General features: G+C 31.4%; 3 protein-coding genes across 4 annotated transcripts in view; 2 read left to right on the top strand and 1 right to left on the bottom strand.

Moving 5' to 3' along the window:
• LOC105837074 (probable chitinase 10) overlaps window positions 1-551 on the top strand; it is a 40,127-nt gene extending 39,576 nt beyond the window's left edge. The window contains exon 16 of the mRNA XM_036287843.1: window positions 6-551. Within this exon, the coding sequence (XP_036143736.1) occupies window positions 6-214 (209 nt within the window). The 3' untranslated portion in view covers window positions 215-551. The remainder of the gene's footprint in view (window positions 1-5) is intronic.
• LOC105833692 (chaoptin) lies at window positions 323-8,390 on the bottom strand. 2 transcript variants are annotated; one of them, XR_001138826.3, is made up of 11 exons: window positions 8,188-8,390; window positions 7,610-7,796; window positions 6,596-6,743; window positions 6,306-6,416; window positions 4,759-5,505; window positions 4,219-4,367; window positions 3,252-4,034; window positions 2,329-3,083; window positions 1,712-2,228; window positions 1,196-1,588; window positions 323-481 (listed from the first exon to the last, which is right to left on the bottom strand). XR_001138826.3 is itself a non-coding variant. In XM_012675625.3 (10 exons), the coding sequence occupies exons 2-10, from the start codon at window positions 7,794-7,796 to the stop codon at window positions 1,266-1,268; spliced, it is 3,720 nt and encodes a 1,239-aa protein (XP_012531079.1). In that variant the 5' UTR covers window positions 8,188-8,390; the 3' UTR covers window positions 1,155-1,265. The 2 variants fall into 2 exon arrangements, 1 of the variants encoding a protein (XP_012531079.1); XM_012675625.3 differs by lacking the exon at window positions 323-481 and having other exon boundaries at window positions 1,155-1,588.
• Window positions 8,391-10,629: 2,239 nt separating this feature from the next.
• On the top strand, window positions 10,630-21,748 carry LOC105833684 (NADPH oxidase 5). Its single transcript, XM_028190855.2, has 19 exons — window positions 10,630-10,776; window positions 15,174-15,268; window positions 15,388-15,499; window positions 15,581-15,678; window positions 15,768-15,888; window positions 16,111-16,261; window positions 16,568-16,778; window positions 16,970-17,196; window positions 17,429-17,617; window positions 17,942-18,135; window positions 18,261-18,582; window positions 18,688-18,829; window positions 19,091-19,266; window positions 19,447-19,597; window positions 19,824-20,041; window positions 20,340-20,527; window positions 20,621-20,830; window positions 21,124-21,327; window positions 21,485-21,748. The coding sequence occupies exons 1-19, from the start codon at window positions 10,630-10,632 to the stop codon at window positions 21,680-21,682; spliced, it is 3,354 nt and encodes a 1,117-aa protein (XP_028046656.1). The 3' UTR covers window positions 21,683-21,748.
• The last annotated feature ends 102 nt before the right edge of the window (window positions 21,749-21,850 follow it).

The following is a 21,850-nucleotide window of genomic DNA, read 5'->3' on the forward strand; positions in this document are numbered from 1 at the left end:
TTCAGCAAACGAAGTACTGTGCGACGAAGAAGACAATCATATATCTTATCATGCGGACAAGAATGATTGCACGATGTACTACATGTGCGAGGGCGAGCGCAAGCATCACATGCCCTGTCCTGCGAATCTGGTCTTTAATCCTAACGAGAACGTCTGCGACTGGCCTGAGAATGTCGAGGGTTGTTTGCAGCACACGCAAGCACCGCCCGTATAAAAGAGGAGAGCAGTAAATAATTTTTTGCAGTATGCGAAACTGTAAGGTAAAAAAAAACGCAACGAGGAAGTTTAGGGAAAATAATTTTATTGAAAGTGTTCATTTCAATTCGCAAGCAATAGTATATATTATCATTGCGTCGACAAGTTTTATTATAGAATTGTTTCTCCCATTCTATATTCCCCACAAGTACCTTACTGTCTATACATCTTTATTCTTACTTTTTTTAAGAATTTTTCCATTCTCGTGTATTTTTATCCTCGCCATCTGTATAAAGCATAAGCGAAAAATCATGACAATTACATTTGTAAATAAAGATAAATTCTTGGAATACTTATTTTTATATTATATTTATTTTCTCTCTGCTCTTTTGTTCTTTTCTACACTGTAAAAAAATTACATATTAAATTGTAATTATTACAGTGGGTAATTTTGAAACCCAGTGTGAAACATGTACATTTATAGATATACAAATATGAGAATAAAGTTACAACTTTCAAATAAAATTATTATTCTTTATGTAATTAAGTAATTTAAAAATAAATTTACAATTAAAGTTTGTAGAAATATTCATGTAATCATTTACAACAAATAACATTCAATTTTTCTTAAAATTAAATTAAGATATATGTACAAACGTAAAAATGCAACTATAATAATATTTGTAATACATTATGTTACATAATATTACAAAAACTTTATACATAAAAACTGTGAGATATATTATTGTTATTATAAATTTCTATTTAATGAAAATATATTTACACAATTAAAAGTAAATATACTAATTTTTGTAAAAACGCACAATTTTATACATTTCCACCATAAATTATATAATTTTTACAGACATTATTTATGTAATTTTACATATTTTTTTTACAGTGTATGAAGAGTAGTCTTCTGTCTCTTAGTATCTTAATCATGGAAATAACAAGAAGCGTTTTTCATAATTATTTAACTACTTTTATTGATAAATCTTACATTAAAAAAGATCACGTTGTGAATTTCGAAGACTAGGCCCAGGGAAACTTGTCGTGCTATGAACTGGCAGTTAATTGGCGATGAATACGAGGATAAAGAACTTGACGAAGGCCAACCAGGCTGTCGCCAGCCGCTCGTAATTTCCCGAGCTGAGGGCCGACGCTTGACAAGCGGTGTGCGGTGTACCCAGAGTCAGCAAGACCTTGTCGGAAGAGTAAGATGGAGTTGTTTCCGTGCATACAGCTCGGCCGGCTATAGTCCTGAGTTGCCTGGCGTCGGATTGCGACGCCGTGTGAATCTGTCGGGACTCTCTGAGCCACCTGCGCAGCCATAGACTCAGCCATGCAATCTCGCAGTCGCATTCGAGCGGATTGCCCGACACTTGCAGCCCACCTGAGAAAAGATCAGCGGCGTGTTTATTTTCTAACAACTTTAGATTTTATTAAGCAAGATTATTTTAGGCAAAAAGATTTTTGATATGTTATCTATATTTTTATTATATATTGCAAACCTTACCAGCCACCATGTTGGTCCCCACAGTCTCCCAGGAAAGATTCCCGTAAATTATCGACGGGCTTAATTCGTTGATATGATTGTTCCTTAGGTCCAAAGTAAGCTGCGACAATCTCTTCGTCAACGATAGAAAAATATCCGATTGTAGTCGTTGAACGTGCGTGTCTTTGATTCTCAGTATCAATTCTCCGCCCTCGATAGTGGAGAACGCCTCGGAAGAGATCCATTCAAGATCGCTCCCAGTGATCGTCAATTCTCTCAAATGTTTCGTAAAGACATTTTGTATCTGATGCTTCAGCAAGTGCTCCGTCACTTGAATCTCGACCGTTCGAAGCGGTAAGCCGAACAGCAAATGACGCAGATGAAACCCGTCGGCTTGCGGCCAAGTTTGGATTCGCAGGTGTTTTAAATATTTCAAAGATTGCAGACAATCCTTGTCCACTGATCTGGTCCGATTTAGGTTTCTTAAGTTTAATTTCTCTAATCTCGGATATCCCAGGAAGCTTTCTTTCGTCAATTCCTGTAAAATCAACACGTTATTGCCGTTTCTTAATCTTTCTTTTAGTAAACTTAAAAAAAAAAAGAGAAAGCTTTTATTAATTATTTCAATTTTAACTAACCTCGATAGGGTTGCCAGAAACATCGAGCTCTCTCAAGAGACTCAATTTGACACTAGGCATCGAAGTCAACGAGTTATTTACCAGTAGGAGAATTTTCAAACCTTCTAGGTACTGAAATTGCTTGTCAGTAGTCTCGTCAACATTGTTAAAAGATAAATCCAAGATATTTAAATTCGTCAATGGCAACAACGGTACACTTCTAAGGCCGCAATTGGCCAGATAAAGATGTCTGAGATCCGGTAAGTAATGGAACAGCTCTTTAAAGTTTGCTTGAAGAACATTCTGAGATACGTTCAGGCTCAGTAATTTCCCCAAGGAAACGAAGGAGTTATCTGGCAGAATAGTCAGACGATTTTGCGCCAGGTTCAGAGATACTAGCTGAGAAGTCGGGAAAGCAGTCGAGTCAAGGTGATCCAGAAAATTCTCCGCCATGTTGAGGTCTCTAAGAGTATAGCCGACTTCCAAGAACGACGATGAGGGTACCACGGTAAATTTGTTGTGACTAAGATCTAGAATTTCCAATTTGGTACCCTCGAAAACATCTTTCGGTAACGAACGAATCTTATTGTTCGAGAGAATCAGAATTCTCAGGCTTTTCAGATTCCTGAACTGCTCTGTCGACAATTGCGTTATTTCGTTTCCGCCGAGGTTCAGCCACTGAAGGGATTCCAAACCGTGGAAGGACTGCTTGCGCAACGTTTCTATCTTGTTGTTACTTAGGTCCAGAGTTTCCAAATGAGGAAATGCAAATGTTCCTGAAACAATGAAAATTTAGTTGTTAAAAAATTCTTTATCAAAGGAACATCTGCTTTGTAATTTGAAACGCAAGTCTAAATATATTGCGTCGATAAAAGAAGCTAGAACTAAGAATTGGTTTTCACACAAAAAAAAAAAACAGAAAGAAAACAATCATGTTTTCTCACCAGGATCGATCGTTGAGAGAAAGTTATTCTGCAAATATAAATTTTTCAAATCGGGCGTTCCATAAAACGTGTCCGCCAATAAGTGGCTGATATTATTGAATCCAAGATCCAATCTGGTAAGATTATTCATTGTAGATCCCGAGTCGACGAACGCGATCGCATTGTAGGAGACGTTTAAGGCAAAGTCAGAGCCACCGATCTCCGAGATAGCGCCCAAGTCCAGCATAGTCAGTTTATTGAATTCCAAATGAAGGAAGCGCAAGCTGGCCAAACCGTACAGCGCGTTTCTCTCCATCTTGTGTATCCGATTGTAAGCCAACGATATGGTCACCAGCTTTGGACAATCTACGATGGAATCGGACGCCAAGACTTTTATTCGATTTCCGGTTAGGTCCAGAGACAGCAGCTCGGTCAGATTATGAAAACTGGACTCCGGTATTGCCTCCAGAAAATTGTATCCGAGTTTGACGTCTCTTAACTCTGGATGCACGCTTGAGAGGAATATTCTTTCGGGCAAGTAGTGGAGTCTGTTCGACTCCATGTTAATGTAGCGCAGTTGTTGAAAGGAGTAAAAGGCTGTCGCCTCGATTGTCTGGAAATTGTTGTTATCTAAAACCAGCCATCGGAGATTCAAGAGTGGCCTGAGTGCACGCTGAGGGAAGACGTCTGTAGCGAAGGCGAAGCTCAACTCGAGAATGTCTAGGCTCTCCTCGAGACCAACGAAGCAGTCGTCGTCGAGTTCCGTCAAGTGATTGAAGGACAAGCTAAGCTCTTTCAGTTTACCTAAGAGAAAGCTCCATTAAAGGCAAATTCGCATATACATATATATAATTATAACACTTGCACGCGAAAAGTTTCACCGTCCACTTTGATAGTATAAATAATGCGATATATCATTGACTCTCCGCGACATATAGTTATCATTTCGGACAATATGCTTTCGTAACCGAAATTACAGGCGACGCACCGGCTCCTTTGAAAGTTTCAGCTTTCAGTTTCGTCAGGATATTGTTCCTGAGCAATAAGATCTCAAGGTCGTCGGCCCACTCGAAATCACCTGGCTCGACATGGGAGATCTTGTTGTAACCAAGATTCAGGTGCAATAGCCTCTGGCATCTGTTTCGAAAATTGATCATCAGATACGTTGCATCAAACTTTCTTTCCGCTGTTAGGATCTCATATTATTAACTTGTATCTCGTGCTATGTGATTTACTTTAACCTTTATAATATATATAATAATACAAAATCCCACACGCATTATGTAATACAAAAATATAAGTAGTTATTCGCTTTTATTTCTTATATAACTTTTATATATTTTGTGCGTGTGTGCACAAATATAAAATCGTTAACAAAGGTACTCCAAAATTTTTATGTAAAATGTTTTTCTCGATTAAAGTAGAGTTTATCGCATTTTGGAAATAAATTGTTGTAAAAAATCTTTTTTATGATTGTCAAAATTCGAGAACGGAAAAATTCTATGTCGTACGATAATATTAAAAGTACCTAGATAGAGCCGCTACAGGCACTGCATCCAAACTGTTGGTTGCAAGAGAGAGGGCCTTTAGATGCTCCGCGAATTCCTGAAAGGCCTCACCGGAAATATTTCTAATCTCATTGTTGGCCAAATAGAGGTACGACAACATTCTCAATTGGCTAATAGCAACTGGTACCGTCGGCAGGTCGTTGTTCTCCAGGTTCAAATATTCCAGACTGTCTTCCAAACCGCGAAACGCTTCCTTATCAACGTTTCTGATACTGTTCGATGACAGGTGAATTCTTCTGGTCTCAAGACGGTCGAACATTCTGCCTGGCAACGAGATCAGTTTGTTTCCGTCTAGATTAAAGTCTCTGATCTTTACAGTGTGGTTGCTTAGAATGGGTGTCTTTATCCATTCAATAGAGTTCTCGCTCACGTCAATGAGCTCTAAATTGGAACTGCGAAAATCGGGCAGTTCCAGATACTTGAGATCATTTCCTCTCATATAGAGCCAATTTAATTCTTTCAGCTTTCCTAAAGCTTGTGGAAATTCTTTCAAGAGGTTATTATTGATGCTCAGGGTGTGCATGTTTGGTGGCAAGGAATCTTTATAGAGCTCCTCAATATTGTTGCTGTCTACATTTAACCACACCAGATTGGCGAAACTCGAAAAAATTCTGGGCACTTCAGTGATTGAATTATCACCGAAGAATGCGTTTGTCAGAGTTTCTTTGGTACGGCCCCAGTCGCCATCCAATGATGTTAAGTGATTACTATATAATTAACAAATTTTATGATTAAAATAATTTATTTTCTTAATGTTTTTTATAAAATGTCTCTTGTTGTATATACTTTTTTAGAATGTTAAGCTTTAAAAATAATAATGTAATAAAAATTAAAAAACTTGAAAAAATAAAGTGATACGTTAGTACTGATGACCTGCATCTATTTTGTTTATAAATAACTGCAAGAACACCATTTTTAAAATAAATATTTCCTTAGTGTAATTATTTAATTAATTAACCAGAAAATTTAATAACAAATTGAAATATTAACAAATTTATTTATTAATAATAATAAATTGAGTAATTTAATAGCTAAATTGAATTGTACACTTATGTGAAAGGTTTAGAACAATTTAAGTAATTTTAAATTGTTAGTTAACTAAAATTAACAAAAAGTAAAAAATAAGCTGAGGCAGTGCAAAAAAGTAATCAATTCAAAATACTGAGCTTGATACTATCGCTGTAATTGTAGCAGCCTGATGATATCGTATCAATCTCATACAGTTACTAACCGGTGTCAAGTTTAGAGTTTTAAATTAATTTTTCTCTTGGTAATGGCTCTGTTTAATTTTCTTTCTTAGGGTTCTTTTCTTTCTTAACCAAGTGCAAGGGTTAACTTTCACTTGCACTTGGTTAACTTATAATTTAAAACCACTTGAACTATCCTAATGAGTTTTTATCACACTGAATAAAACTCATTCTCGTCTTTTATAATTAATTTTAACGTGTTATTATAAAAGCAAAATAAACCTTATATTTTATTTAAAAAATTCAAGTTCTTCTCTTACCTGTGCATATTTAGCCAATTTAATTTTTTCAGATCGCGAAAAACCTTGAAAGGCACATCCTCAAGAGAGTTGTAGCTCAAATCCAGTGAACGTAGGCTGTCCGTAACACCTCTTACAAAATAGTACATATAATTAAATTTAAATATTATATGTGTATAAGTTTATTTTTTATTAGAGAAATTAAAACATAAATTAATATAAACAAAATGCGATTATATTACAATCAATTTACTATGTAAAACATATAAACTGTTATTAGAAAAAAGAAAAAAAGATTAGAAGAAACTTACAGCAGAGACTTGTCACCTATGCTGGATAATCGATTGCTCACCAGTCCTAGAGCTTCGACACCTGCGGAACTCGCAAGCGCGTCATTGTCCAAAACTTGTATTCCTGATCCGACAATATCTAATTGCGCGACATAACTCACGGATACATCTGAAATGTTTCGTATAAATTTTATTTATTATAATTTGCTTATTTATATTTCGAAATTTTGTTATGCATACACAGAAAAAAAGCAGTGTTAAATAACTCTGATCTTATATGTTCATATGAACGCGTTTATTGTTTTATATATACGCAACAATATATAATCTTCTTAGAAGAATTTGAAAATCTTGAGTTTCAACATTATATTATAGTCTTATTTCAATACTGTAATTGTCATTTCAAGAATATAATATAATTATTTTAATAATTTTATTCTAAGAAAAGTATAATCTTCGATTTGAGCATACAGTATTTTCTATCCAACATTTTTTCCTTTCCATTCAAGAAAATTATTCTTAAATAACAAGAATATCATTAAATATAACTATATAAAATTTTAAAATAAATCTTCATTTAAGTAAATTTTTTTATTTAACGCAATATAATCTTATTTTAAGATTTTCATTTTGAAACTAAAGATATTGTCAAAATAACAATATTCTTTTTTTCTATGTATATACAATCGAAACAAGTGTTCCGACACAAGATATTGGGAGTTTAGTTTAAGCTTATACAAATTTATAGAATATTATAATTTTTAGGCAAAAAAATCAATTAAAGGTAGTTTTACTTTTAATTATGTTTTTATCCTTATAAAAATTATAATATTTAGTGATGAATTTGTAGCATAAAATAAACTTCCTCATCCTATGTCTGGACATTTAGTTTTATAACTGTACATACATATGATTGTGTTACTATAATGAGAAGAAAAAAACATATTGTTTATTGTTACAGATAAAACAATCAGAGAAAATCCTTATAATTAACACAAGAAAATAATTTTAAGTATTTAATCTTTTTTCGCATACCAGGAAATCGTGCGAATGGAACTCCCATACAACTAATATCCATCTTCGTAAAATCATCATCGTCATCCTGAACCCAACACATGCACATAGTGTTAAACGTGCAAGGAACATTGTAACATCTTATTATACTGGAGCTCCAAAGAAGGAAGAATAATATATTCGTGAATCGAATCACGTCAAATGTCATCTATAAATATGCAAAATAAACTTTTAAACTATAACACAAAGTATATATAATATAATACTTGTGTTTTTTAACTTAAAATATAATTTGCAATTCTTCCATTAACTTTTAAGCTTTTAAGCTTAAAAATTAAATTTTAAAATGTTGTTCAGTATTAATCTGAATATATTAAAAATAAAAAATGTTTTTTAAGATACTAATCAACATTTTTAAATAAATAATTTTTATTAAATATTACTTAGTTTTAATTTCAGATTTATATTCGTAAAACAATATTTTTCCTGTCAATAACGATACAAGATTTATTACATGTCCGAAGTACTGAAGCAAGTATCATCATCATAAAAAACTATTACATTTTAACAATAAAAAAAATTACTCAGAGAAATCAGACCTTGTCCAGCAGTAAACTCAGGCCTTCGTGGAGTTTCTCTTTCCATCAACTAACGTGTATCTAATCGGCTTGAAAGACGGGAGGCTCATCTCAGATAAGCGTCGATTTTCAGGATATCTTCATAGCTCGCGTTGTTGATCCTGTCCGAGAGACTAGGGGACAACAAAACGCGTTGAAGACTCGGCTCCGTGCATGACTTCCAAAGCGCAAGTGCTGAATTCTCCGGGAAGCGCAAGCGCATCTCCGGACGAACTTTATGGATCGAATACGGTCTACCAGTTGCGGTAATTCTAACTACAATATCCGAACGGTATTTGGAATTATGCGAACATTATCGTTTACAGGGAATAATGGATTTTATTTAATTAGCGGCAAATGTAACACGCAGCTTGTCCATTTGAATTGTCCACTACGTGAATCTATAAGTCGTCGGTATTTTACATATTATTATTGCTAACAAAAATGTGAATTTACACTCGCGTAAAATAATTTGCAACAGTCGATAGAGACTTACCGACTAACATTTGTAAAATTTTAGTCACCTTAAATGCGTCAAATCGATTTCATAACTCTCTTACATTCCACAGAGATTAAGAAAAAGTGCCGAAATAAATTAATATTCCGCAAAACCGGATACACATTTTACAAACAACTTGACAATTCACTTTGACACCTACATGCATCAACAGAAAAAAATATTGTTTCTTGATAAGAAATATTGTATTATTATACGTTGTTAATATATCTCTCTACATAATATATGTAAAGGAAAACGGCACTTCCTAAAAGTCACCGTGTCACCATTCAGAAGATGTAGTGATAAAGTACTAATAAATTGCAATTCATGCACTAAGAGAAAAAAATGCTAAATTCAAATAAATATTTCTTTGAATAGTGCTAATAACATATTTTATAGAAAATCAATAATATTTATTTATAACAAGTAATAGTTTTCTATAATTTAGAAAATATTACTTGTTTGAAATAAATATTATTGATTTTCTATAAAATATGTTATTAGTACTATTCAAAGAAACGTTTATTTGAATCCAGCATTTGTTTTCTCTCAATGTATAATAAATACTTTTACGTAGAAGAACATATATTTATGTAAAAGATTATTATTAATGATAGATTATTAATAGCAAATATAAGAAAATAAAAAATTTTATCAAATATTTTTAGGGGGAAATTTATTTATGTATTATTTAATTTTGCCATTGGTAATTCGCAAAATTATTTGCAAATAGCCTTAGATCTTAACATATCTGTTTTTGTACATGCATACAAGAAGCAGATGGACGAGGAGAGTTACGATAGGTAAGGAGAAGAACCCAAATCTTGTCAAAAAGTGAAAGGTTGTCTGTCTTTTCTATATCCCCACACGATCTGAATCACCAGCGAAACCAATATCCGCGTCTGTTTCCCTCTCTGTCTTCCCTTCTCTTTCCCTCACTGTATCGTTCTGTGATCCAATACGAACGTCTACTGGCACCAACGTTTCCAGCCAGCCGGCGACATCCGTTTCGTTGATGCCCCGAGGATGATTTTCATTCAAGACTTCTCTCAGTAACGTCAAAGCGCGTCAACACGGCAATCTCGCTTGTTGATACCCGGCGATAAAGTGAAGTTTATTTTTTTCTTTCTTTAATTGATACATGTTAACATTTTTTGTGGCGGGGAAAATTTAGCCGCAAAAGTTTATATTTTGTTGCAAAAAAATACCGCGAGAGATAGGACCGGTTCGTATTTATGTTACTTATATCTTTATGTTAATGTTTCCGTTATACGTTTCTGAACTTAATTCGCGGGACTAAGATAAATAAAGCAGAAATTGTGTACAAAATTATATTATTAATAAATTTTAAATAAAAAATACTTGCCTGGATTTTTGTCTCTGTTCGAGAGATAAATTTCTAATATAAATTTTTTTTAAATTTTATTGTTTTAATTCAATCTCTGAAATAGAAATGATTAAAAACTTATGCAATTTTTATAAAAGAATTATTTAAAATATAATATTTTTCTTAAACATAATATCCGCATTTTGTATTTTCTTATGTAAAATGTTTTTATAAATAATCAGAAAAAAATTGATAAACATTTGATATTAAAACATTGATTTTTCTATTATTCTCTTTTTAGTGGATTGCAAACAAAAAAGTATTAAATTTCTTAATGTTTTTTAATGTTTAATAGTACACAATAAGTGTAGATCATTCTTCTTGAATTAACACAACAACGAAAATTTATAAACATATCTTTCCATTCAAGTACTACGGGACCGATTCGTTGAATCAATCGCTTGTGTTGCAAACAAAGAGAACGAATGAGCGACAAGAAATGCCAGGAATTTTGTTGATCTCGTGATGAATTGCCGAAGTAGCTGTGATCTAGTGACATTCTTGTTCCTCGTAGCATTTATCACAAAGACTCAATAATATGGAAGAAAATATCATCTGTATGGAAAAGGAGTGTCTGCTCGAGAAGAGAAGAACGATTATCCTGAAAGAATGCAAGGAGATAGTGCAGGAAGAAAGATCCGGACGTTACAACAAGGAGGCCTTTAGAAGACTCTTTCATGATCAGGTACTGTGAAATAAATTAGATAGAGGTAGATAAATTATCAAATATATATACTAATTCAATCAAATTATATTCGATATAATGCAATGTTTTTCTTTTATACCTGCAGTTTTTATTTTGGTTATCCTTTATTAAACATTAATGTATTAGACAAAAATAATACTATCAGCAAGAAAAGAAATAAATAATTTTAAAAAGTGTATAGAAGAAGTAATATTAATGAAGCTTACATATTTATAAAATTCTTAATTTTTACAAATATAAATAAATTTCGTAAAGATAAATATAATATAAGTATATGGTAAAAAACACTTTGTATTTTTATAATCTTAATACAGATACTGTAAAAATTTATAAACTTTTGTTCAATTTATTGAATTTTTAACAAATTTAAGTGTTAGTTTAACACAACATAACTGTATTATTTGAATATTTTGTGTTAAATTAATATTTAACATTTCTTAGAGTTAAAATGACACAATTTATAGGTGACTGAACAAATAACAATAGTGTAGTTTTAAGGCGTAAATTCTAAGGTAAATGAATAAAACATATCTGTCAAAACATATCATAAATATTAATTTTATAGTAGAAATATTTTTCTTTAAATTCTAAATTCCTAAATTGTGTAAAAATAATACATGTTTTGTGTTAATTTTTTTATGACATTTATTATGTTATATAAAATATTATATGTTACTTTCTAACATTTTACCTTACATTAATTTAACATAAAAATTTGAGAAAGTCACAAACACCGTTTGGGGCATGCAATATATGTTAAATTTAACAGAAATTTGCCAACTGTTTAAAGGCATTATAAACTTGTTCGGTATACATAAAAATGTCGGATTAAATTGTCATGACTTTTTTTAAGTACAAAAATTGCCCCATTTATTCATGAAATACGAGAAGTATATCCAAAATTTTATGACACATATTAATTTTATGACGACTTTTTAGAGAGTTTCGAAACAACTTGATATGTAATATCAAGTTGTCTTAATCTCAATCTTATCTTAATATGTGATAAAGTAAGTTATCTTTAGAAAGAAATCATAAAACTCGACAAAAAATTAAAAGTGTCATATCTTATGAAAAAGCAATTATTATTACTTGCAAAAATTATTAAGTCAAAAACTGAAGCCTTTCACATTCAATCGTGTATACACATTATCTTATCATAAATATAAACTTTGCAAAACCGTACAACGCTAAAATTTTTACTATATTAATTGTTTAATACATTAGCCTAGATTCCGATAGAAGTATATTTTCGATAGATTTATAATGAAAGGTTAGAACGTCCTCGTGATCGTAATCCGGCACTTTCTTAAAGCGGCCATGAAGAATTGCAATTATTGTAATTATTGGCTCTCGCTTTCTTTCGTGATGAAAAAGAAGGCTCGTGTGGAACTAAACATGAAATGTTAATGTTACGTCATTCAGGAATATTGGCCTGTCGAGCAATTACGATTCTTTTAAAAAGCATTTACAGGTTTTTTTCAATTGTCTTTTTTTACCGTGGTTTATTTAGCTACTGTAAAGTAATATTTATTTAACCAAAATAATTATATATAATATAAAGCAAAACTATGAACAAGTATAATATAAACATTTTGTAATTTTAATGAATATTAAAAGTAGTAAAACAATTAACAGATTTATCAGTTTTAATTTTTATTACAAAATTCAAACCTGTTTTATACAAAGCAGATTCTAAAGGTGAATAATTATTATTAAATAATTATATATAATAGATTTATTCTTTTGAAATAAAATTATACGTTTATTTAACAATAAAAATGTATATAATACAGTTTTTATTAATTTTTAGAAGTAACATGCATTATTGTAAGCAGTATATTTTTCACAAATAGTTTAAATTCTATTTGCCTAAACAAACATTTATTACAATCAAGTATATACTACAGACATTTCCAATAAATTTTTTCTTTATAAATTAAAATTAAAAAAATGTATATACGTTTATAAAATATAAAGGATAGTTCTCTTGAATTTTTGTGTAAAGTTTCTTGTAGCATCAAAAGAATCCATCGCAACATCAAGAAATAATTTAAACATTTATATTCTGAATTCTTGAGAGAGGACACTTTCTTTATAATCCGTCACTCACAAGAGACATATAAAAATAGAGCGAAATTCACACATCGGCATTATAAGATTACAATCGCTCGCTCAATCAATCATTTCACACTTCGATGGAAAGTGCTGTCATTAAACTGTTTAAGATTGCGCAATATTTTTCGCCAAGTGTGACATATATTCACCGTTTATATATTTAAAGCGTAAAGTTTCAATTCTATTTAAGATCACTAAATAAAATCTTATAATATTTATAATGCTTTCACTTGAAAAGATTTATTACACTTTGAAAAGATTTATTCACTTGAAAAGAGTAAAACAATGGGAGAATATTGCTACCTTAAAGATTATCTCTTTGCATGAAATCTAAGCATTTTGCTCCAGAATAAGAAGATTAAATTCATTAATGCGGTGGCATTTCTCTTCCAATTATGAAGATACTTTGCCGAATAAGGAGTGCTGCGACGAGATTTCCTTATCGGAGCTGAAATGCTTTCGACTGAGATTTGCGATCTCGAATCATGTACCCATCGGACAATCGTCCCCTTTGTAGAAGATCGCGATCAGCGGGCAATGAGTTCACTCTCGAGAATCCGCGTAGGAAAAGGAGACCCGAGGCGGCGGTGACGATATAATCGAAGCAAACGAGGGACTCTATTGAGGGCCCCTGGTTTTCGATCAAGGTGGCCGATCGCCCCAGGCGCAAGGCCTTGATGCCCCGAGCGCCTCCAGGTCGCTGGGGACCGATCAATCGATCACAGAGACCAATCATAGAGCAGAACATAGCGTCGACCGGGACACCTCGTTTACCAACTATCCATTAACCCTTTAACCGCCGCCGGCATAAATCGCTGAAGTGCTATCGATTGTCATTATCGATTAAACGTCGTTAAATACTAATTATTAAAATGTCAAGGCTTTATTTCAATTTAATTAAACAGAAAGTAATTGTATAATTTGAGACTTAATTAAATTATGTCACATTAAAGATAATTTAGTTTGATTAAATTTAATTGAGAAACAAATATCTGTTTTTGTTATATGTTGATTTAATATAAATTTTTAATGTTAAATAAAATAAACCTTTTAATTAAATAGCTTCATTTAAAATTATATATATTTACTATATGATTGATTACTATCTTCTTTCTTACTTTTGCAATATAAGACATAGAAATTGAGAATAATTGATTAGAGACATTAGATACGTTAAATACTTTTTTTGGTTTATTTGAAAACTCAAGCACGAATTAATTACACTGTAATTATAATGTAAACTCCATTCTTAAATTTAACATATTACTATTTTTATTTCAACATCGTATATTTTATTTTATTTATCTTAATTCTTTTCATTATTACAATTATAAAATCTTAGTAACTCTCTATCTTTCTCTTTTTTTCTCTTAAATTATATATATGTCAATACAATAAATTTTATTATTTTTAATAACTTTAATGAATGTTTTAATCAATTATACTTTGAATTGTCCTTTATAATTAACGTTTAGATTAGATTTAAGAAAAAGTTTAATTATGATTTTACCTAAATTTTCAAAAAAAACTAATATTAAATTTCTATAAGGATGTCAAACCGTTAAAATATATTTTAGTGTCAAGTGTTGCGCTGTTATTTGCCTAATATATTTATGAGTTTTTTATTTCAATGTCAAGACAGTCTTTTATTTTTCTTTTATTAAACTAAAATATATATTGTACATAAAAAATGATTTAAGCATTATTTGTGTGTATATGTCATATTCACTAATCTCACGAGATTGGGACACGTGTTTCTGGATCTTTTATGTGACGAAGGAACACGTAAAGTAATCTTTCATGACACTGACCCATTTCTTAATGATCGAGAGTGAAATATACATGTGTACGGCCGGCTGTCGAGATCCACACTGATGGTGATCGATACACGTCATATCAATGTTAACGTTAACATCATACGCACCTGAGGCTAGAATTTTAATAAATACACTTTTATTATCACATATTAACTTTGCCCCAGATTACACGTACATGTAATAAAAGGCACATTTTAGGCGATTTACATATCAAATGTACGGTCTCCTGGACAGCCTGCAGTATTAATTTTCTCAGCGAGATGCATATCGCGTTCAAGCAAATAAAATCCCGTTATAGCATTTTTTAAATAAAATTTAATTAATGGAGGTTTTAAATCTTTAATCTTCCTAAGAATTTACAGCATTTATCTTTTTTGCTGCGCGGTTCCCAATAAAGGATTATTGGCATTTGCTACTTTACTATTTATCGATGTATTCCAGGTGCTTCTTGGGAAATTATTCACACTGTTCGATCAAGATTGTGATGGATTACTAAAACAAGATGAATGGCTCGAATTCCTCAAAGGAAGGCTGACGTAAGAACAAATTCCCATCATATGAACAACCGTATATATGCGTACATCGCGATTTTTTAATGGTACTCTAAGTGTATTTATGTTTGTTTTATTCAACATTATTTTTATTCCTTTATTAGAAACGAGAAGCAAAATGATTTTATTGATCAAATCGAAAGTGTTGCATACGTACTATGTGGGGAGAATTCAGTAAATTTCTCCAATTTTCAGCAGATATTTTATACTAAAGGAGTAAGTTACATTGTCTTTATGCCTACAATTAGTGAATAATTAAGCAAACAAATTAAAATTAATTAATTAATCATGTCGCAGATTGTTGATAAATTGTTCCGATTAATTGATTACGAGAACTGGGGATACGTAACATCTGATCAAATCATGGATATGATATCCAGCGTTAGTAATACCAGGTAACAGCTTATTGTAGATGTTTGTTATTATTTCTTTTGTTTCATTAGCTTCGCAGTATTATGCATTAATTGACCAAAATTTTGTTCAGACCACGTGCAGGCTTTGATAAAAGAAACCTCGAATGGTTGGAAAAAATATTTAAGCAAACTGTTGGAAACGAAAGGGAAATATCCCGCGAAGAATTCAAAACAATCGTCATTTCGAAGAACGTAGGCAGGAAGCATAAGTATTCTTCATCTCTCAAAAGCAAAATTTGAATTTCTCGTTTTTCTAGTATAAAAATCGTAATTTTATCCTTTTTCTCCATATTATTTTATTTTTACTTCTCGTTTCAATTATGCAAACAAAATTTATCGAATTTATATTAAAAGACAGATACATTAATTTTATTTGCCAAGGAATAAATTAGATATTTATCTTATTACATTTAGCCGTTTTTCACCGAGAGAGTCTTTCAAATATTCGACAAAGACAATTCCGGCACAATATCACTTCAAGAATTTCTAGATGCCATGCACCAATTCGCTGGACAATCTTCGAACGATAAGATTAGGTTTCTCTTCAAAGTTTATGATATCGATGGTAATATCCATGTTTATTCACTTACGTAAAATTTATTTAAAAACTATATATTTTTCCGAAAATTAAGTAATAAAGTAATAAGAGTCTAAGAAATAAAATTTATGTATGAAAATAATAAAAAATCTATTAAAAAGTTATAACTTAATAAAATATATTAACTTAAAACAAGTAAATTTTTTCCGTGTATATATTTCTTTTAAATAACTAAACCGTGTGTATAGAGAAATGAAATGTCAAACATTTTTATATTCTTATCTGGAGGTACATAATCTTTATTACTTCACACATTAACTTTTCAAATGAAAGGCGATGGATTAATACAACTTCGCGAATTGGAACATGTGATGAGAGCTTGTATGGAGGAAAATGAAATGAAGTTTAGTGATGAGCAAATCGAAGATTTAACACTTGCACTTTTTGAGGATGCTGATCAAGGCAACAGAGGAGCGATTACCTTTGAAGCTCTAAAAAAACAGTTAGAGAAGCACGAAGGTCTGCTAAAGAATCTCTCGATCAGGTTAGACGAAAATTGTATAAGCTGTAAAAAGTTTCACAAGTATAGTATTATGAAATTCTAAAAATTAAAAAAGCAAATTTACTCAGTTAATATTTATAATTGTATTTTTGATGCTTTTTTAATTATTATGTTAAATGCTAATTTCTTAAAACAAATAGTAAACGTAAGGAATAAGAATATGATAATCGCAGCATAGATCGATGGCTGGTACCACCACCACCGAAGATAAAGCAAAAATCCGTTTTGGAGACCTTTTGGTCCCTTCTTCCGTACCAATTCACCAAGCCATACATGAAGAATAATTACGTCTTTATTGCTTTTATTTCGATATTCATGCTTATCAACATAATCCTCTTCTTCTCCCGATGTTATGAATATCGAAATTACAATGGCTATATAATGGTTGCGCGTGCATGCGGTAAGAAACATATAACAATAGAGCTGATCTCTTTTTAACTACTAATATTTAAATGTTTTATATAAATTTGCGGCAATTATTTTATTTTCATAAAAGTTTTTTAAATTAAAAAAATATTTGGTGTTATTTTTTAATAAACGTTGATTATATTAAAACCTTAGATTAAACTTTTATTAAGTTAATATCTAATAGAAATATAAAAGAGTTAAGTTATTAAGAAAATATATTTCAGGGCAATGTCTGAACTTTGACTGCACGTTGATTCTGGTCTTGATGCTGCGCCAGTGCATTACATTTTTGCGAACGCATAGCTTTAATTCCATAGTGCCTTTAGATCATCATATATATCTTCATAAAATGACAGGAATACTGATTGGAGTTTTCGGCATTGTACACACTCTGCTGCATCTCATTTACTGCGGTACTTTTGCTGATTTTCTATTTAAATTAATAATGATCTTACACATTATATTAGTGTAATTTAAAGTACTAAAAATCTGTGTTAAATAATTTTTATTATCTTAATTTTTAATTTAAGATTAAGGCTCGAAGAAAGAGCTGAACGTTTGTAATATATTTCAATTTAAATACCAAAATTTTTAGTACTTAGTAATTTTTGGGCATCAAGTATTGCGCATGTCTGATTCGCTCTATATTAACACTTTTACTTTTTAATTTTAAATTTTCTTTTATATTAAATTAAGTTGAAATTAAAATTAATAATAATTAATTAATATATTCATAGGCACGATAATAATTAAAGATGAGAAGATGAATAGTGGAAACTACACCATGTCCGAATGGTTGTTAACGAGTCGACCCGGATATTTCGGTCTGGTGGCAGGCAGTGCATATCCGACTGGGGTAGTTCTGTTTATTATTCTCGTCATTATGCTTGTCGGTTCCATGCCGTTTGTACGGCGTGGAGGCTGCTTCGAGGTACGAATACACTTTGTATTATTATTTCCAGTTACTTTCTAAAAAGACCATTATTTTTACGATCTAAGACGTTTAAGATCAATACTTTTATCGTTATTTTAATTGAACTAATTCTTTGTCGCAAGATATTTTATTGGTCCCATCTGCTGTACATACCATTTTGGATTCTAATGATCTTCCATGGCCCAAACTTCTGGAAGTGGTTTGTCGGCCCGGGCGTCATATATCTAGTGGAAAAGATTCGTCGACTAATGTGGTTACGTTCTCAGGGAGGAAAAACGTACATAAGTTCTGGTCTGCTTCTACCTTCGAAGGTTACTCATCTAGTCATCAAAAGGCCACCCCATTTTCAGTTTCATCCCGGCGATTATGTATTCGTTAAAATCCCGGTGATAGCAAAATACGAGTGGCATCCTTTTACGATTAGCAGTGCTCCCGAACAAGAAGGTAAGCTATTATACTCTTGCACTTTGATTGATGTTGTTTCTCGTTCCTGCATTTATATGTCACTTATAATTTTTCCCAAAATTAATATATTATTTCTGTGCACAGACTATATGTGGCTACACATTCGTGCGGTCGGTGAGTGGACCAACACTTTGTATTCGTATTTTGAGAAAGAGCAAATAAAACTTCACAGTGATATTTTACCTGCCGAGAACTGTGACGCCGCTTTTGTCCCTCGAAGAAAATCGTAAGATTCTGCTCCAATTAAAAATTTATGCAAAGTGTTCAGTTCATACTGGACACACAAGAGATATTGGGAGTTTATTTCATTTACAAATCAAAAACATATATATACTTTTGATGTAAATGCATCAGTGACAATAGTTTTCACTCTTTTAATCGAATTTTCCCGAAATTATAATATTTTACAAATTTGTAACATAAAATAAACTTTCATGTTATAATTAGTTCTGTAACTGTAGTCTTTACTATATCTCTTACTATGTAGTTTCCTCAGTCCCAAAAGGACACCAGTTATCACGACGCAGAAAGCCTTGATGGAATCCATACCTCATACTCACAACCTGGACAATCCTTCATTCGTGTCTGATTTATCGAACACCGTGCCACCTTTGCATACATCAACTAATAACGAGTCTACATATTTAAGAACTCCCATAGAACGTAAGATTTATTTTAGAAAGAATATATAATCCTTGTAAGAGAGTTGAAAGATCAACAAATCCAAGTTTGCATTAATCATAAAATTAATCATAAATATTTCTGTAATAAATTTGTATAAACGAGTATATTTTCAAAGTTATAACATAAACAATGTTTATATTGTAAAAATTTATTTAACAGATACACCCGAGTCAAATAAGGAATGGAGAGATATGTCTGCGAGGCAAGACAGAAGACTTCATCAGTTATTCCTTGGTAAAATGCCACTTGAGAAATCATACTCGATGCCCGATATGCAGATAAGAAGCAAGAAGAAAGAGCGGCTCAGGGTGTAAGTAAATTAATATAATAATGCATATTTATTTTTAAAAAATTAATCTTTTTTTCTTGCGTATATTTGACTCGATTAATCTTCAAACATTTTATTAATAATATGTTAATGTTGCTGTAAATAATTAAAACAATATAATCTAATATAAATGTCTGTAAATATATGTAATTTGTGTTAACATATTGTATACATGTACATATAAGTATAATGAGCGATATTTTCGTAGACTTCGGGATTACATGAGATCTGAATCGGAGAGGAATTTCGATGAATGCCAGATGAAGTGCGCGCGGTTCAAGTCATTAGGTTTAGCTTACTTGAGCCCGCAGAATAAATCGTTGGCTCAGAGTTTCCGATATATGCGAATGAAACCGACCATTATCGCTTTCAAAACACCTAGTTTCGAAACGGGCGATAATGAGATCGACGCATCGTTAAACGTTGGTAAGTTATGGAACAGATGACAGATAAAAATGTATTACTTGGCTTAGAGAAAGAGGTTTTTTAAAATGTAATAGTTATACAACAATATTTATAATTATATACAATTATTTGTATATTAATTAATTTGTATATAAATAATTATATACAAATTATAATTATACAATAGTGTCGTAATTATGTCTGTAAAAAAATATTTAAGTTACTTGATTGCATTTATAAATAGTGCAAAAAATGATAAAATTAAAAAATGCAAATTTATTTGACATAACATTTTTATTTATTATGCATATGTTTGCAGCATCAAATGCAAATGCGGAGGGAAATGAAATAATGCCAGTTACACCGATATCGATACAAATTGCGGCGGAAGAAGGAAGACTGAGACAAGGATTTAGTGAAGCAATGGATAGTTCAGACAGTTTAGATGTAAAATCTAATAGTTCTTCTCAGCCACCTATAAATTACCCTGTAGGAAAACCTTTGGAGGTAAATCTTGCAACAGTTTTTATATTATTTTTCCTCAATTTTTTTTAACTTGTCACTACATTGTGTCGAGTAAATAACGTGTCGTTATCATAGATCTTTTTAGACGGTCCCTATGGAGCACCGTCAAGTCACATTTTTCGAGCGCAGCACGCTGTTCTGATTGCCACAGGAATCGGAGTTACACCCTTTGCCTCTATATTACAATCAATTATGCATCGATATTGGAAAGCGAGACACACCTGTCCAAAATGTTCATACTCTTGGGCCAGTGAAATTCCTCCTACTGTAATGAATTTACGAAAGGTGAATATAGATTTGCAATTTTCTAACTCTCATGCATCTCTTTTTTTCACTCTCTGATTTTATAAATTTTTGGTTAAAATTTATATAAATTATTGATGCTCAATATTTTCACTAATACTGTAAGTGTGAATCTTATAATAGCAGAAAATATTAATTTATAATGCAATATTAATATACACAAAATACATTTTTATTTAAATAAGTTTTATAATTTGATATACTAAAATATACCGTGGGAAATATTTGCTATGCTATATTTATTGTATTTAGATTTAATAAAGAATATTTTATAGGTGGACTTCTTCTGGATTAATCGCAACCAACGGTCGTTTGAGTGGTTTGTAAACTTACTATCTCAGCTTGAGATAGAACAGGCTGAATTAGGTACTACCATGGAACATTTCCTGGAGATGCATATGTACATCACAAGTGCATTGCAAAAGAGCGACATGAAGGCAGTTGGCTTGCAGTTAGCATTGGATCTTCTGCACGAAAAGGTCAGAAATAAATTCTTTTACAGTTATATATAATTATTTAAGTATCATCAATTATTATGCGATTAGTTTCCAAGTCTAGTAAAATCTTCTGTGCTAATAAAATTTAAATAAAAAATTTGACATCGTTAATTTTGTTTGTCGTTGTTACGTTAATCAGGAAAAACGAGATCTCATCACAGGTTTGAAAACCAGAACGAATGCAGGTCGCCCCAATTGGGATAAAATATTCAAGCAACTCCAGGATAAGAAAAAAGGAAAAATTACAGTTTTCTTTTGCGGGCCGCCACAACTCGCCAAGATTCTTCGATACAAATGCGATCAATTCGGATTTTGTTTTAGAAAAGAAACCTTCTAATATTTTAAAAAGAAATAAATTTAATAATTATTATGTTGAAAATCATATTGCGTATAAAAATATTAACATAGTAATTCATAATTTATCGTACATACATTTTTGTATTATTTCTACGAATTATAGATGTATATAATAATTGTTCTTGAATAAATTATTTATCGTAGTAAT

The sequence above is a fragment of the Monomorium pharaonis genome, chromosome 6 (assembly GCF_013373865.1).
Source record: "Monomorium pharaonis isolate MP-MQ-018 chromosome 6, ASM1337386v2, whole genome shotgun sequence".
Taxonomy (NCBI): Eukaryota; Metazoa; Arthropoda; class Insecta; order Hymenoptera; family Formicidae; genus Monomorium; species Monomorium pharaonis.